Raw genomic sequence first — 17,616 nt, 5'->3', positions numbered from 1 at the left:
GAGCAAAATCTTTGCTGTTATCTGGGTAATTATTTCTGATTTCATTTTTCCCAGATCCTCTTTTGTTGCCAGTTCAGACAGTCCAGGTGTTTGAGTATCAGATTGTTCCATCTCATTTCCCTTTGGGGTTGCTGTAGGTGATCTGGAAGTCTGTTTTTGTGGCTTGTTTATGTGTCTTCTCATTTCCACGGTGGCGGGGCCGGGGGGGGGGTGCTGCTTCTGGCACCCGAGTGGCTCACCTTCTCTACCCTAGGAGCTTGGTTTGGTGGCAGGGGAGGTTCCTTCTGGGTGCTGAGACCAGCTTACCTTTTCTTCCCTAGGAGCCTGGGATGGCAGTGAGGGAGCTTCCTTCCAGGTCCTGGGTCTGGCTGAGCTTCTCTCTCCTAGGAGCCTTCTGGAAACCATAGCTACTGCTTAGGATCCCCATACCTGCAAACTCCCAAATCGTTGAACGCCCTGGATGTCCTACCTTGAATTTAAATATTTAGCATCTGTCATATTGGCAAACAACTTAAAAGATATTTACAAATTCTTTGAGGTAGAATTATTTAAGATGAATTTAACTTACATTTAAAGTAAATAAACATGCAAAATAGATGCATATATCACTGATGACAACAAATAGCTAGAAAAAATTTGATAATAAGTAGAAATGTGCACCAAATAATGTAAAAAATAAAGGAGAAATACCTTATAGGAATAAAATGGTAAATAGGCAACTACGTAACTAAATTATAATAATACATTATTTGACACACAAGGAAAAGAACAGCTAACAAATGCTTACTAATGATGTGAAATCCATGTTGTAAAATATAATTTTTTACTATATCAAAATATGAAATAATGTTATAAATAAGGTGAATGACAATATGAGAAATTCAGTTTGGATATTTTATCACAAAGTATAAAATAAGATGTTAAATTGAAGAGGTTGAAATTTTAAAGACATGAATCACATTGTATGTTCATTACATTCTCAAAGGTGTTTATAAAATATTTAAAAGGGTTAAAAAATATTTTGAAGGAAAATTGCACTTTAGAATAACAAATAATAATTAAATTGTATTTCACAGTAGAACGAGGAACTGTTCTATTTATGCAACTCCCTTGCTTTCAGAGTGAAAATCAGTTCTGTAACTCAATAACCCTTTATCAGTAGCAAAGACAGCTGCCATGATAACTTGATTCACAGGATGCTCTTCATCACAATTCATAATTCTGTTTTCTTGTGATAATCCTTACTCTTTCCAGGAGTTTATATGATGGTTTTGCAACTTCCACATGGCTGATTTAACATCTTCATTCCTCAAAGAGTAGATAATGGGATTCAACAAGGGTGTACAAACAGTGTAGAAGACAGAAAGGAACTTATCCACAGAAAACCTGCTAAAAGGCCATATATAGAAATAAATACAAGGCCCAAAGAAAAGAATGACCACCGTGATATGGGCAGTTAATGTAGAAAGTGCCTTAGATGACCCCCTGGAGGACTGGTGTTGAACTGTGACCAAAATGACAGTATAGGAAATAAGTAAAGCCAGGAAACAGCTCAATGATATCAGGCCACTGTTAGTTAGAGTTATAATTTCCATCCCATATGTATCCATACAAGCTAACTTTATCACTAGGGGAAGGTCACAGAAGAAGCTATCTACCTCGTTGGGACCACAAAATGGCAGATTCACTGTAAAAGCCAAGTGGCTCACAGAGTGAAGAATACCCACTGCCCAGGAAATAGACACAAAAATTATACAAAGCCTCCGGTTCATGATTGTGCTATAGTGCAGGGGCTTACATATAGCTATAAATCTGTCATATGCCATAGCTACAAGAAGCATCATCTCACTCCCAACAAAACTATGAAGAAGGAATATTTGGGTCATGCAGCCCCCAAAGGAGATAGTCTTGTGTTCTACAAAAAAATCCACAAGCATCTTGGGAGTAGCAAAGTTAGACTGGCAAATATCAATGAAAGAAAGGTTACTGAGCAGGAAGTACATAGGAGAGTTCAAATGGGAGTCACAGAAAATTATGACAATAATCATGACATTTCCCAATATTGATGTCACATAAACTATAGAGAAGATGGCAAAAAAGAAAAGCTGAAGTTCCTGAGAATTAGAGAGTCCCAAAAGCACAAACTCAGACACCATTGATTCATTAGTGTGAGACATGAATCCAATCCACAGTTGCCTAAATAAAAGAAATAAGGGAAATATCACCACAACTGACATAAAAATATACCTGTTTCATTAGCAAAATAAATATGATCATCTCTTAATTAAATTTAATTTGATGAAATATATATAAAAATCAATGTGGTCTTATTTAATCTCCATGATTGCTAAAAATATTGGAGGACTGTGAGAAAAATAATCAGACATGAAACCTATCATAATTGGGAATATATACCTATTAAAAACACAATTTAAACTTAAAAATAGGCAAATATAAATGAGTGATACATTAATACCATAAATACTTGTAGAATGGAAGATCCCAAAGTAATACCAAATTTTGGGTTAAATAACAACATCTAAAGTTTTAAAAAATATTTAGTGTTTGAAATTTGCAGCCAAAAAAATTAAAGACAAGGTTATTACTGAAACCTGAATATGAGTAACAAAGATACAAAGGTAAACCAGGACACACATTCAGGAACGTATAAATTGCATAGTCTGGTTAGGGAGAGGCCAGGATACCAAACAAGAAAAGTTAAACTAGTAAAGTCTGCTCAGAGCAAATTGTGAATCCAAAAGGCTTATATGCAAAGCCAAAAGGATTACATTAATGTTCTTCAAATTAGAATCATAAAGCATTTGATAGTATTATAAGAAGTTTGGTAGGGACAATTTGCTATATTACGGAAAAGAGTTGAGAGTGACACTTTTGCAGTTTAATTGAAGGCTTTTGAAGGTCAAGGACACTTCCTTTTTAAAAATGATTAATAAAAATTCACCTTTGCCAAATAAAGGCCTATCAATTATAAATGTACAAATGACACCAATTAGTCTTTTTCTTTGTCTTTTCCCTCTATACATGTTTGACTCAGTTCTCCAAAGAGAAAATTTTTCAAAAGAGAAAAGCTAAGCAATCTGTCAGTTGTCTCTTAAATTTCTTTGACATTTGGGTCCCTTATGGTCATTTGGTCTCAGAGGAAAACTAGTCTTCTGGAAATGCCTTAGGAAAGATTTTAGTTTTAGCTCTGTGTACTTATTTGTTATGTACTGATTGATGTTCTGTATTTTATACATTCATTTGTTGGAACCAAGTTATTTAGATTTAACTAAATTATAGTCTTAGAAGTGAAAATTAAATCACTAACTGTAAACCAACTGTTATTTAAACTGTTCACAAGTATTCATTATGTAATTTTACTCTGGATACTTAAAAACAGAATGCTATTTTTGGGGGACTTCCATCTTTGCATTACTTTGTGGTAGCAACTTTTTAAAAAGAATTGAAAGAGCAGGCATGGTGGCACAAGCCCATAATCCCAGCTGCTTCATAAGGTGAGGAGGGAGAATCTCAACTTCAAGGCTGGCCTAAACAACTTACCAAGATCATATCTCAAAGTCAGAAAATAATTTAAAGGGCTAGGGATGCAGCACAGTGGTAGAGTGCTAGTAAGCAAGGCATTGTTCTTGTTACAGAGCATGTCCAGTTTTTTGCATTACTATTGCTATGTTTCACTTCTTAACAAAAATTATTACAGGAAAAAATACTTCAGAGTTTTATCATGTGATAGGATACAACACTTAAATAAATCACAAAATATTTTCATGTATTTCTATCATAACTAATATCTTAAAATAACTTGATATTATAACATTAAAAATAATGTTTTGTAAGTATAATGTTCTCTATGTTCTAGGCACTCTCCTAAACATTTTACAGTGCATTAACTTACTTAATTCCCTCAGTAATACTGCAAAAGCAGCTGCCATTAACACATACATTTTAAATTTGAGGGACCTGAGGCACAGAAAAACTTAGACTAGTACATTTCCTGACTTGATACAACAAATAAGTCACATGTTGAGTGATGATTCCTGCCACAAACCAGGAAGAGGTTTTGAACAAATGACAAAAGCTAACTGTTTGGAGTGGTAGATTAGAACAGACCTAGGTTCAGTCTCAGCTCCTGAACAGTGTAATGGAAGAAAAAGTTCCTTAACTGTTTTCAACTTCTTTTCTAAAACTGTAAAAAGGTGATCTCACTTGCTCCATTTCATGATGGGCTATAGCAGCCATTTATGTAGAGAATGAAGAAAGAGATAGAGACAAAGCTAGAGGTAGTGAGGAGAGAAGGAAAAGAAAGAAGTAATAAGCAGACAGGAGAGAAAGGAGGTGAAAGTGTAAAGTATATTTATATGATAATATTAGTAGTGCCATGCATTTTTGAAATTATCCTACCTTTAAAAATATATTCTGAAAATATAAAACTTTTCTAAATATTCCATCTTTCTGATACCTAACAGGGAATAATGTTTGTCAGTCTTTATTTTTCAAAATGCAGGAAAAAGTAGAAAACCCTCTGCTAACTTATGATTTCTTACTCAAATGAAACATATCAGGTTCAGTATTATACCTCATTTTTAATAATTAAGATGGATACCTACTTGTAATGATGAATACCATTTGTCACTACCAGTGTGATGAAGCTTAGAAGATAGCATCAGATATTTCTAAAGCCATTTCATCTTTAAAATTATAAGGGCAGAGAAAGTCATGTTTAGAAACACACAATGTTCACAAAGTACTCACAATTCCTTGGATTATGAAGCTTCTCAATTAGTTAATCATTCACTCTTTTGTTGCCACTTAACCTCAGAAACAGATATTTTCAATCAGAAACTATCTCAAAAGAATTTGCTCATTCTAACCAAGTTAGATACATTTGATCTTACATCAAAATTCATCTATACAATGTGTCAATAGAGCTTTGATACCATAAGCATGAATGATTTTTCTTGATCTCAATTTATAACACTTGATCCTTTATAAACCCAGAAGTAAAAAGCAACAAAAGACACCCTATAGACCACTACTCTATTTTGCATAGCTTTTCCTCTTTGTATTAAAGGCAAATACAATAGTTAATAAATAAATATTTAATGGCTAAATAGTTTTTGTATGGGAAGTATAAAAGAGAATAAGAAGGGAGAGATAATGTTTATAACATACTTCCTCTGTTTATCAGATGATGCTCCAATTCCTATTAATGTTACCCAAAAAGAATGTGGGGGAAGAGTCACAAAGAGAAGTAGAGAACAGGAATTTGCTGCTTCCACATTATGTTTCCACTTTAATTCAGACAATAATAATTTTCTCTTTATTATCTTCTGCTTGCTGAGTTTGCCTCTAAAACAGTTCATAGATTCTTTCCCCACTCAAACAATATGTTCACCATGCATTGATCATACTTACACTTTTAATAACTTCTTTCTTTCTTTCTTATTTCCTCCAAATTTGGCATTCCCAGTTTGTTTGCAAGCTTCTCACTTTCTGTTATGTGGCTTATAATGAAAATATTTGTAATGCAATCTTGACTTAATGCTTTTTAGTTTGGTGGCTGCAGTAAGCTTTGCAGAAGCCAGCAGCAGCTCAGGTCCTGCCCTGAGGTATTTAGGGACCTGTGCCTACTGCCCTAACTATGCAATTACAATATCATAAGACAAAGCAATATAAAGACTTCTCCACTTATTCCAGGAAATTGATCACATTGTGGAAAAAATTAATTACCCTTTAGCCATCTGAGGTCACCTTGCAATGGGAGTAATTATGTTTTACAAAATATTTTTTTCTAGGAATAGAAAAGGCACTTTTCCTGCCAACTAATGGGTGTAAATGAAAGTAAAAGATTACTTGATCTTAATAGTCAGTGAGAAAAATAATCTCAACTTCTAACTTTCTGTCCATAAGGAAATCACACAATCCTTCAAATAATCATCTAGCATCAGAGTGATTTCTTCTGATAACAAGATGCTCCTTACTTCACAAGGCACTTTAATTTATTGTCTGGTTCTACCTTGTGTCATGTGAAGAACAAATATGTCTTCACTTCACCTTGATGAGTCTTCCTGTATTTCAGGATGCATTCACTTTTTTCTTCATGACAAATCATCTGTTTTTCTCCCAAAAGATATCAATAGTTATTTGAATTATTTTTATATAATGTACTTTCTATACCTCAACATTTCTGATGTAAATTCCAAGTAGTCAACCTTAAAGAAGAAAATAAAATATAACACATCTTTGTCCAGTCTCCAGATGATGGGTAATTGGGCTGTTTTCACATGTTAGCTATTACAAACTGTGCCAATATGAACACGGGTATGCACATTTTGCTTTGGTATGATACTTTTAATTCTTTTAGGCTATACCCATCAGAGGAATAGGTTTGTCAAATGGGACCTCTAATCTTAGTATTTTGAGGTATCTCTGTACTGATTTTTGTAGTGGTTACACCAGTCTACACTCCCACCAATGAAAAAAGGGTTTCTTTCTCCCTATGACCCCACCAGTATTTGTTATTGATTTCTTGATAGCAGCCATTCTTTCTGGGGTGAGGTGGAATCTCAGTGTTGTTTTCATCTCCATCTCTCAAATGACCAGTGATGTTGAACATTTTTTCATGTGTTTATTTGCTATTTCTACTTCTTTGTTTCAGAAATTTCTGTACATTTCAGATGCCCATTTTTGGATTGGGTCTTTATATTTGGGGGTTCTGATTTTTTAAGATCTTACTATATTGTAGATAGTAGCCCTTTGTCTGAGAAACACATGATAAAAATTTTCCCGCATTGTAGGTTATCTCTAAGCTCTGTTGGTGGTTTCTCTTGCAGTGCAGAAGCTTTTTAATAATATGATATCCCAGTTGTTGATTGTTTTTGCTACTTCCAATGCTACTGAGGTTTTGTTCCTAAAGTCTTTTACTATCCCAATGTCTTCAAGAATTCTAGCTAACTTATCTTCCATCAAATTTAGTGTTTATTTTAATAGTTACATCTTTAATCCACTTCAATTTTAATTTAATGTATGGTCAAAGATACTACACTTGATCTTAGCCAAAAGGCTGAGATGCAACAATGTATGGTCAAAGATATGGGTCGAATTTTAATCTTTGGCAGGTTGAAATCCAGTTTTTCAAAAACCATTATTCCTCCACTGAAGATAGTTGGCTCTTTTGTCAAAGATGAACTGGCTCAGGATGTCTGGAGTTGTTTCTGCATCTTCTAATCTATTCCACTGATCATTGGGTCTGGTTTTTTGCCAGTACCATACTGTTCTATCACAGTGACTTTATAGTATAGTTTCAAGTAGGGGATTGTGATACCCCCTGTCATGTCTCTTTTGCCTAGAATTGCTTTTGCTATTCTAGGTCCCTTCTGGTACCAAATGAATTTTTGAATTGTTTTCTCTAGTTCTGTGAAACATACTGTTAGGCTTTCAATTTTGGTTGCATTGAATCTATATAGCAGTTTGGAAGTATGGCCATTTTTACTAGATTGGTTCTTTCTACCCACCAACAAGGAAGTCTTTCCATTTTCTTTATCCTGTTTGATCTCTTTTTTCTGAGTGATGTAGTTTTAAATGTAGACACTTTTTACTTCTTTCGTTAGATTGATTCCTAGATATTTCACTTTTTAGGATGGTATTGTGAAAGGAATTGTTTCCCTAATTTCTCTCTCAGTGAGTCTGTTTTTTGTGTACTAGAAAGCCACTAACTTTTGAGTGTTCACCTTGTATCCAGCTACACTACTGAATCTCTGAATTAAGTATTTCCTTTGGTGTAGTTTTTTGGCTCTTCTAAGTATAGTATCATGTCATTGGCAAATAATAACAGTTTAACATTTTCTTTTCCTATCTTTATTCCTTTTATTTCTTTCTCTTGTCTAATTGCTGTGGCTAATGTTTCCAGAACTATATTGAACAGGAGTGGTGATAGTGGACATCCTTGTCTTGTTCCTGATTTTAGCACGAAAGCTTTCATTTTAGAATTTTTGTATGATATTGGCTGTTGATTTTTCAGAGATAGCCTTTATCAGGTTGACATAAAAGCCATCTATTCCAATTTTCTCTAGGGTTTTTTTTTTTTTATCATGAATGGATATTGGATTTGTCGAATGCTTTTTTTGCATCTATTGAGATGATCATATGGTTTTTCTCCTTGGCTCTATTAATATAGTTTATTACATTTATTGATATATGTATGTTGAACCAGCCTTGCATTCCTGGAATAAATCCAACTTGGTCAGGGTGTATGATCTTCTTGATGACCCTCTGTGTTCTGTTTCCCAGTACCTTATTGATTTTTGCATCTATGTTCATTAGGGAGATTGGTCTGTAGTTCTCTTTTTTTCCTTGGGTCTTTCTCTGCTTTTGGAATCAAAGTATCGCTTGCTTCCAGGAATGAATTTGGAAGTATTGCTTCCCTTTCAATTCCATTGTAGAGTTTAAAGAGTAGTGGCAGTACTTCTTCTCTAAATATCTTATAGAATTCACCAATGAAGTCAGTATCTCGGCTCTTCTTTGTTAGTAAAGTTTTAATTACATTTTCAGTTTCACTGATTGTAATTGGGATATTCAGAATTTTATATCTTCTTCATTCAACTTTGGTAATTCATATGTATCTAGGAATCTATCCATTTATTCTGTGTTTTCCATTTTATTAGTATAGTTTCTCCAAGTAGGTATTGATGATCCTCTGGCTTTCTGCTGGATCTTTTGTGACTTCACCTTTTTCATTCCTAATTGCAAGGATTTGAGCCTTTTCTTTCATTTTTGATAAGGCTGGCTAAAGATTTATTGATTTTTATTCCTTAAAAAAACCAACTGTTCAATTTGTTGATCTTTTTGTATTGTTCTCATAGTCTCCATTGCATTGATTTCTGCTTTGATCTTTTTAATTTCCTCCATTGTATGAGCTTTGGGTTTGTCATGCTCTTCTTTTTCTAGAAACTTGAGGTTCAGCATTAGTCTGTTTATTTAAGCACTCTGTTTTCCTAATATGGACATTCACTGCTATGACTCTCCCTCTTAGAACTGCTTTCATTGTGTCCCATAGATTCCTGTATGTTGTACTGGCATTAATATTTACTTGTAGAGACTGTCTAATTTCTTCTTTAATTTTCTCTGTGACCCACTGGTTGTTCACCAGAGTGTTATTCAATTTCCATGTGTTTGTAAGGGTTTTGCAGTTTCTTATGTTATTGATCTCTAATTTAACTGCACTATGATCTGATAATATACAGGGGATAAATTCAATTCCTTTGCATTTACTTAAATGTGTTCTATGAAATACCATGTGATCTATTTTGGAGAATGGGCTGTGTGCAGCCAAAAAGATTGTATATTCTTTTCATCTGGAGTGGAACACTCTGTAGACATCTATTAAGTCCATTTGTTCAAAAATTCGGTTCATTTCTAGTATTTTGCTTTTGTTTATTGTCTAGATTATCTTTGTATTTCTGACAGTGACACATTACAATTTTATTAGCACTTATTTGATTTTTCATTTCCATAAATATTTGTTTTGTATAGTTGGGGGCATTAGTATTTGGTACATATATATTTATGATTGTCATCTCTTCCTCTTAGATTATTGTTTTACAAGGATGTAGTGACCTTCTTTGACTCTGTTAATTAGATTTAGTTTGAAATCTACTTTGTTTCCAAATGAGATAGCTATCCCTGCTTTTTGGGGGGTTCCTGTCTCATAGAGAACTCTTTTCCATCCTTTGAATTTCAGTCTGTGAATTCCTTTTTGACTTAAGTGTATTTATGTATATAGCCTATTGTTGGATTTTGGTTCTTAATCCATTCTGGCACTCTATTTGTTTTGACTAGTGAATTGGGCCATTTACATTGATGGTTATAATTGATATGTACTCACTTATCTTTGTCATGTTATTTTCCTGTTGTTGGTTCTTTTATTTCCGCCCCTCTTCCTTTAATTCCTTGCCTTGCCTGGTGGCTTTGTTTTATTGGGCCTCATGGAGGTGTTACCTTCATTGTCTTTTTCTAGGGTATTGTTTAGAATAGTTTGGAGTGCTGCTTTGGTATTCATGAAGGTTCTGTGGTGTTTTATGTCTTGGAAGTATCTTATTTCCCCATCAATTTTGAAAAATAGTTTTGCAAGATACATCAATCTAGGTTGGAGGTTGTTTTGTTTTAGGGCTTGAAATACCTCACTCCAGACTCTCCTTGACTTGAAGGTTTATTTTGAAAATCTGCTGTGATTCTGATGGGCTTTCCTTTGTATGTGATTTGTTTCTTTTCTCTAACTGCTTGTAGTGTTTTGTTCTTCTTTTGGGTTTCTGGGACCTTGACTATTACATGTCTATGTGTAGATTTCTTTTGATCATGGCTAGCTTGAGTCTTATATGCCTCATTTATCTGTATGTCAAATTCTTTTGGTCTGTTTGGGAAGTTTTCTGTCATTAATTCTGTAAATAAATTTTTATGTCATTTGTACTTTCTCCTGTTTCTTCGTTGACTCTGATCAGTCTTATGTTATACTTCTTTGTATGATCTAGGAACTGCTGAATCAATTTCTCATGATCTCTTACTATTTCTAAAAGATCTCTTTCTTTCAGGGTCATTAACCATAATTCTATCTTCTATATCTGATATTCTATCTTCACATTGGCTCATTATGCTGCATAAACATTCAATGAAGTTTTTAATCTCCTGGATATCTGTTTGATTTTGTTTCATGGATTTAATTTCTTTCCTATGTTGGGCATTCATGGTTTCCATTTCTTTCTTATGCTGGGCATTCATGGCTTCCACCATGGCCCTGAGTCCATCTTTTTTTTATCTGTTTCTGTTCTACAGTCTCTACTCATTCTTTCATTCTGCTCAACATCGCTGTAGTTATCTGGGAAATTATTTGTTTTGAATTTTTCTAGAGCCTCATTCATCTTTGTTACTTCCCATGCTATCAGTTCAGGGTGTCCAGGTGGTTGATTATCATATTTTTCCGCCTTGTTTTCTCCAGAATTTGCCTTTGGTGAGCTGGAAGTCTGGGTTTGCGCCTTGCTTAGGTGGCTTCTCATTTCTATTTTGCTGATGGTGCTGATTTTGTTTTAATTCCTGGATTGATACTTCAATATTGCTCATTGTAAATATACTTGTTGCTTTTGTTTAGAACCCTTACAGAATAATTGCTTCTCAGAGATATCTTCCAGATATAGTTGGTCTCTAGGTTTTGAGTCTCTAATGACTCTTAGGCAATCTAGTTTTTAGTATACCAGGAAGGACAACTGATTAGATCAATCATAACACCATAGCCCAAGTGATACAATCAGGAGAAACAATAGCATCAAGCACAGGTTAGAAAATGACAATTTGTGGTAGTTTAATCTATCACCTTTAACTGTGTGACTTAAATCAAAATTGAGGATCAGCCCAACTATGTTTATAGTGAATGAACTATTCAATATAACAACCTTACCCCTATGGATGAGGGCTTAGAAGGAGTTGAGGAGGGAGGGATAGTTAGGTACAAGGATAGGGAAAGGTTAGAAGTGAGGCCAGAGGATACAGGAAGATCGTGCAAACACTAGGAAACTGTTGAAGACAAGAGGAAAAAACAAAATGAAGGAAAAACAAGAATAGAACAACCTAATAGCAATGGGGAAGCTAGAAACTGTATTCACTTTCCTTTAAAACTAATGACAATAGAAAAGAAGGAAAAAGAGAGTAGAAAGAAAAAAGAAATCTGAATTAGGACAGTCACATGAACAAAAAGGGAGAGAGGGCTGGGGATTTAGCTCAGTGGTTCTGCTGCCTGCCTCACAAGCACAAGGATCAGTTTGATCCCTGGTACAAAAAAAAGAAGGGAAAGAGATCAAGAACAAGGTAGGGGAGCGAGAGAGAGCGAGAGCGAGAGCGAGAGAGAGAGAGAGAGAGAGAGAGAGAGAGAGAGGGAGAGAGAGAGAGAGAGGAAGAAGAAAGAAAAAATAAATTTGAAAAGAGAAAAAAATTAAAATAAGAGAAAAAATAACTTTGGAAATAAAAAATAAAAATAAAGGGACTCCTTCAGGGAATGTGTCTGCTGTCACAATAGATAATGTGGGCATGTGTACCAATATAAGTCAATGAGTCTCAGCAAGCCAGTAGCACACCCTGAGATTCAGGCTGATTTCTGGCTGCAAGGCCCAAATTGAGCTCCTTGACTTCCTGCTGGGTTGAACACTGCAAGGTTCTACTGCAGGTTCCAGGTACCCTTACCCTGAAGTTATTGCAGCATCTGATGGGAGGTGAATATCCCTCCAACTTACCAACTAAGGTGGTCTGATGTACCTTCAATGCGGAGGTTTTCCTCACTTTTCCAGTGAGCTTCAGTTTTCTTCAAGGAGCCTCAGAGAGGCCCACTTTCTGTTGTTCACTTCTGCTCTATCTTCTTGAGCTCAGAACAATATCCTTTATGACCCACTGAACCTCTGTGGGGTGGATCCAGGTACTGGCTCAGCATACCCATGGTGGGGGGTGGGGGTGGGGGGGGTGTTGCTGTTGCCTGTGCAGCTCATCTCTTCAGCTCTGGGGAGGCCCTCAAAATGAGGTTTTTTTCTATTACACAATAACTTGCTAGGATTCTAGATAAATAATCTTTAGAAGAATTTTATTTAAACATAGATAATAATCATTTTATGAAAATACATGAAGATAATTTTTATGTAAATAAATTATACCTTGCAAAAGTAATTCATTTGCTTACAAGAAACCCAAGTGAGAACATATGAAAACAATTCAAGGAATCTGGGAAAATCTGGATTTTTTTAAGCAAATATTTCCTTCTTGTCAGTGCTATCTAGAGCATTGCTTAATGCTTATAATATCTCAAGGTCTCTGGTATTACAAAGATTTAAGATCAATTCACTATCATACCATATGTAACTTTATTACCAACATCACGGTAAAATGTTATCCTGTTCAAACTAAAAATATCTACCTTCACCTTAAAATTTACAACTGAACAAAACTGAAATTACTATCACTTTTTTCAATATTCGTCTTCTACCAAGTTTTAATTTTACGTAACACACTTAAAAACAAAAAGTTGTTCATATTTGATTGATACAAAGAAACTAAATTTTTGAATCATACCTATACTATATATGAGATCCTATGAGTGTGCATGCTCCTTCTTGGGAAGGACAGCTATGATAGTTGTCTAATTTTCAAAAATGGCTGAACCAAAATATGTTATGAATGCCTGACTAATAAATAATACCACAGTGCACAAGATTACATAATTGCTGGACTTCGTAGTACACTGATTCTCATAGTTTAATAAGTTTAATACAACCTTTTTATGAAACACCTACAAAGAAGGCTAATTTCAAATTAAAGTAAGTAATTCACTTAGCATTGAAATAAATCCCCTTCTCTAATGCTTTGGTACTCTAAATTGACTAGAATAAATCATACAGTATATATTCTTTCATTCAAGAAAAGCTTCAATCCATGAACTGAACATGAGGCAGTCTACCTGATCAAAGACCCATGACTCTGGCAAGATCTTTTCTTCCTGCCCTCCTTGGAGATTCAATCTGCCAAGTTTCCTCTCTTATCAGTGAAGAAATTCCAAAATTAGAAAGAAATGAATGTGTTTAAGTTCCTTAGAGAAGTAACTGATGTATATAAATTTACACTAAATTTAAAGTAATTTTATGCTACCCTTACTCTAAAGTACATTTTGAGAATAAGAAAAAACATATCACATTAAATCTTAGAATCAAAATAGTACAGAGAGAGCAAAAAGTAAATGATGTGGCAGAAAAGGAAATCATCAAGATTTCTGCAATATTTTATTTAACGTTTTATTTGTTAGGGATGAATTCAGAAAACAATTAACTGGAGTTGAGAAGGTGAGAAGGCCAATAATAAATAGCAAAGCTAGTGGTTTTATTCTTGGCAGAAAGGAAGGCTAATGTAAACATTAGTCTATTTGACTTTTATTAGTTGAAAGATTTTGAAACAGAAACGTAAAATGCACTAATCAATTCTCTAATCATCCATAAATCCAGGATAGAGATCTTGCTGTAGATTCCAGGTCACCAACTAAATGGATATTTAACATTGGTTCTTCCTTGCTATGTGGTTCACATTTGACTCAAATTCAAAGCAGCAAAACTACTCATTAATATCACTGATTAAAATGTTGATGTTGAAATTGTTCACCTAAATTCTCATCTTTTTAATCCTAACACTTAAATTTCAAAGGAAATTGAAAATATCCTAAGTAATCAGAAAAAAAACCCCATTAATTCCAAATGTTTGAAATGGAAGCTTCTGAATATGGAATATTCCATATTTGAAAGCACTGCTAGTGGCACAAACTATATGAGAAATATGTAATTGATGTTGGGTAAGGGATCTCATAACCTGACAATCTGCACTTAAGCCCATGCACTAATATTAAAACAGTAGATTGGCTATCCACTGAACTTTGGAAAATTAAATTTCATATTCTTAAATACTATGCATGTGTATAGATTTTTCAGGAAAGTCAGTAAAGAAACTCATACAACCAAAAAAAAAAAGGCTGAAATGTATGCCCACAAAAAATTGGATCCCCATTCCTTTTTTCCCATCATATTAACATTTCCATAACCACAGCAGTGAATGCATATATACTTCTCAAGTAATTTCTTAAAATTATATTTATATAAATAGTACTCATATACACCATGGATATTTTTTCAATTATCACTATTGAACTTTTGCTTAAGTGATACCTAGGGGAAAAAAACTTGTCAGTACCCATTAAGAACTTTATTACTTTTCCAACTTTTGAGATATGACACCAGGATACATTGTAGATATTTGAAGATCATTAATTTGAGGAATTTGAAAGACTTTCACTATAACAAAAGGAATTCCTCACTACTAGAGGCATATCAGGAATTTGAAGGGTTCAGACAATGGGTTCCAATTTTCCACATGGAAGCATTCATATCTCTATTTCTTAGGGTGTAAACAATGGGATTTCGGGTGGGAGTGAAAATGGTGTAGAAGATAGCAAGAACTTTATCCACAGGATGGATAGTAAAGGGCCACACATAGATGAAGATGCATGGTCCGAAGAATAATATCACTACTGTGATATGGGCAGCCAGCGTAGAAAATGCTTTGGCCATTGCAGATGAAGACTTGAACCAGACTGCAACAAGAACAGTGATATAAGAGCTTACCAAGACCAAGGAAGTGCTTAGGGAAAGAATGCCACTATTAACCACAATTAGGATTTGAATGACAGAAGAGTCCAGACAAGCTAGTTTGGTCACTTGAGGAAGGTCACAAAAAAAGCTGTCTACTACATTGGGTCCACAAAAAGGCAGGTTCACAGTAAATGATAATTGGCTTAATGTGTGCACCAAACCCACAGCCCAGGAGATTATTACCAAGATATTGCATGTCCTTTGGTTCATGATGATCAGATAATGCAGGGGTTTACATATGGCCACATACCTGTCATAGGCCATGGAGACCAGTAGCACCATCTCTCCTCCTGTAAAAAGGTGAATGAAGAAAATTTGGGCTATGCAGTCACTGAATGATATGGTCTTGTGTTCACTCAGAAAATCTGCAATCATGTTAGGTACAGAAAAAGAAACCGGACAGATATCAACAAAGAAAAGTTTTCCCAGGAAGAAACACATGGAAGAATGGAGGCTGGCATCATATGTCACTGCGATGATAATAAGAAGGTTCCCTAACACAATGACCACATACAACATGGAGAAGAAAAGAAAAAAGAAAAATTGGAGTTCCTGAGAGATAGAGTCCCAGCAACACAAACTCAGACACCACTGAAAAATTGGACTTCCCATGGATCCAGGCTGCAAACTTGGGCATGGAAAGGGATCACGATGTGATATATGTAAGTACAAATACTCCATGATGAAGATATTCATTGTTTCACAAACATATACTACTAAAAATGGAGAGGAAATTTTAAAAGACCACGTTACTATATCTGGACAATAGGAAAGAGCTTACCAGAATGTTTAAACAATGCTTAATAATGTTATCAGTCTCAGCAGAACCCCTGGAGTTTCTGGGTAGTCTTTATCTGCTACACAATCATAAACAACCTCACTCATAAACTTTTTTGGAAGAAGACTAAAGAAACACTTTAAAATTCCAATTCCACTGGTTTTGTAGAATGGTAAAGTCAATTCAGGTCTGTTGGTCATATGGTCATTTTCCATCATTAATTTAAACAAATTTGCAAATACAACATTTTCTTTAATTCTCTAAGAGACATATGCTTAAAGTATATTGTATAAAGTCACACTAATTGTATAACTTTTGGCTAATAATTTTTTTCAGACCTTTAATTTTTCATTTTTAAAAAGATAGCATAAAAATATATACCATACAGAGGTAACTAAAGCCATTCTACTATGAAAATAATCAAATTGAAGTAGATATTCTTTTTTGTAGTAGATATTCTTTATATGTTAAGTGTCTGAATGATAATTTACCTCACTACTGCTGCAGGAGTCATACACAATTTAGACAATTTTGACTAATAAGATACTATTAAATCCATATTATCAAGGTCTATATCACCAACACAGTGTATCAATTAATCATCCCTATAATTTCATATATATATGTATATATGTATATGTATATATAATAACTTACCTTGATTATGGTCAAATTCATTTTTTGTTCATTAAGATTATTGATACATTTTAGGTATACAATATGATGACATTCAGAATTGGGAATTTGTACCTTTACCATATTTCACTTATGAAGTTTTTTAAGGTGATAACTATGGCAATTACAATACATCTTTCTTTTCTTATGTTCATTAGAAATAGATTATTATGTTTCCACTATTCTATAGACATAGCATTTTATTATAATATTATGATTATTTATGGAGTACAATGTAATTTTACACTTATGATTTATGGACTTAATTATAGGGGAAAGGCACCATATGTTCATTAGAAACATACTTCAAATTTTGATGTTTTTCCAGACCAGTGATATGGGTTTTACCCTCTTGCCATACTAGGCTGTGAGAGCTAGCCACAGTTCACAATCAGCCATGTAAAAAGGCAGATAACCACCTGATATTCTCTAGCTCTGTGTTGCTAAGTTATGATGTTAGGTAAACAGTGCTGTTTACATTTTGACTTCTGATGGATTTCAGGATGTGACCACCATGTACATTTTGATTTCCGATGAATTTCAGGATGTGACCACCATGTACATCAAGAAACACTTTTATATGTTTAGAAAAATAATATAATCTCGGAGAACATTTTTAACAACACGTTTCACCTAAATGATAACTAACAATGCTTTTCACATTAAAATGCTTTGGGTTGGTATTAGTAAGGCTTTTGTTACTGTATTATCTTTCTTCATAAACTTTTTCAGCTTTCAGTTTTCATATTGCTCAGTATGGATTTTTTTTTAACTGCATGGTGGCAGTTTATAAGGCTTACTTTCCTTGTAAGAAACTGTATGTCTACATAACACATCTTAATTCCTTTTTTATTCCCTTTACCTCTACACTGTCCTTCCTCCTGTCTCTTAATCCCCTTAAACTTGAGAAAGATCTATCTCCTTACT

General features: G+C 34.2%; 1 protein-coding gene and 2 pseudogenes across 1 annotated transcript; all 3 read right to left on the bottom strand.

Annotated features, from left to right (window-relative positions):
- Window positions 1-1,241: 1,241 nt before the first annotated feature.
- Window positions 1,242-2,177, bottom strand: LOC101699672 (olfactory receptor 4K1). Its single transcript, XM_004865098.2, has one exon. It carries the CDS (start codon window positions 2,175-2,177, stop codon window positions 1,242-1,244), a length of 936 nt encoding a protein of 311 aa, XP_004865155.2.
- Window positions 2,178-7,003: 4,826 nt separating this feature from the next.
- Window positions 7,004-7,093, bottom strand: LOC147822305 (U2 spliceosomal RNA; annotated as a pseudogene).
- A 7,758-nt stretch (window positions 7,094-14,851) lies between these two features.
- On the bottom strand, window positions 14,852-15,873 carry LOC101699313 (olfactory receptor 4K5-like; annotated as a pseudogene).
- Window positions 15,874-17,616: the final 1,743 nt, after the last annotated feature.

The sequence above is a fragment of the Heterocephalus glaber genome, unplaced genomic scaffold, assembly GCF_053883595.1.
Source record: "Heterocephalus glaber isolate CG9 unplaced genomic scaffold, H.glaber_assembly_v1.0 deba00001662, whole genome shotgun sequence".
Taxonomy (NCBI): Eukaryota; Metazoa; Chordata; class Mammalia; order Rodentia; family Bathyergidae; genus Heterocephalus; species Heterocephalus glaber.
The sequence above is the reverse complement of the archived record's forward strand: the minus strand, read 5'-3'. Positions and strand labels throughout refer to the sequence as shown.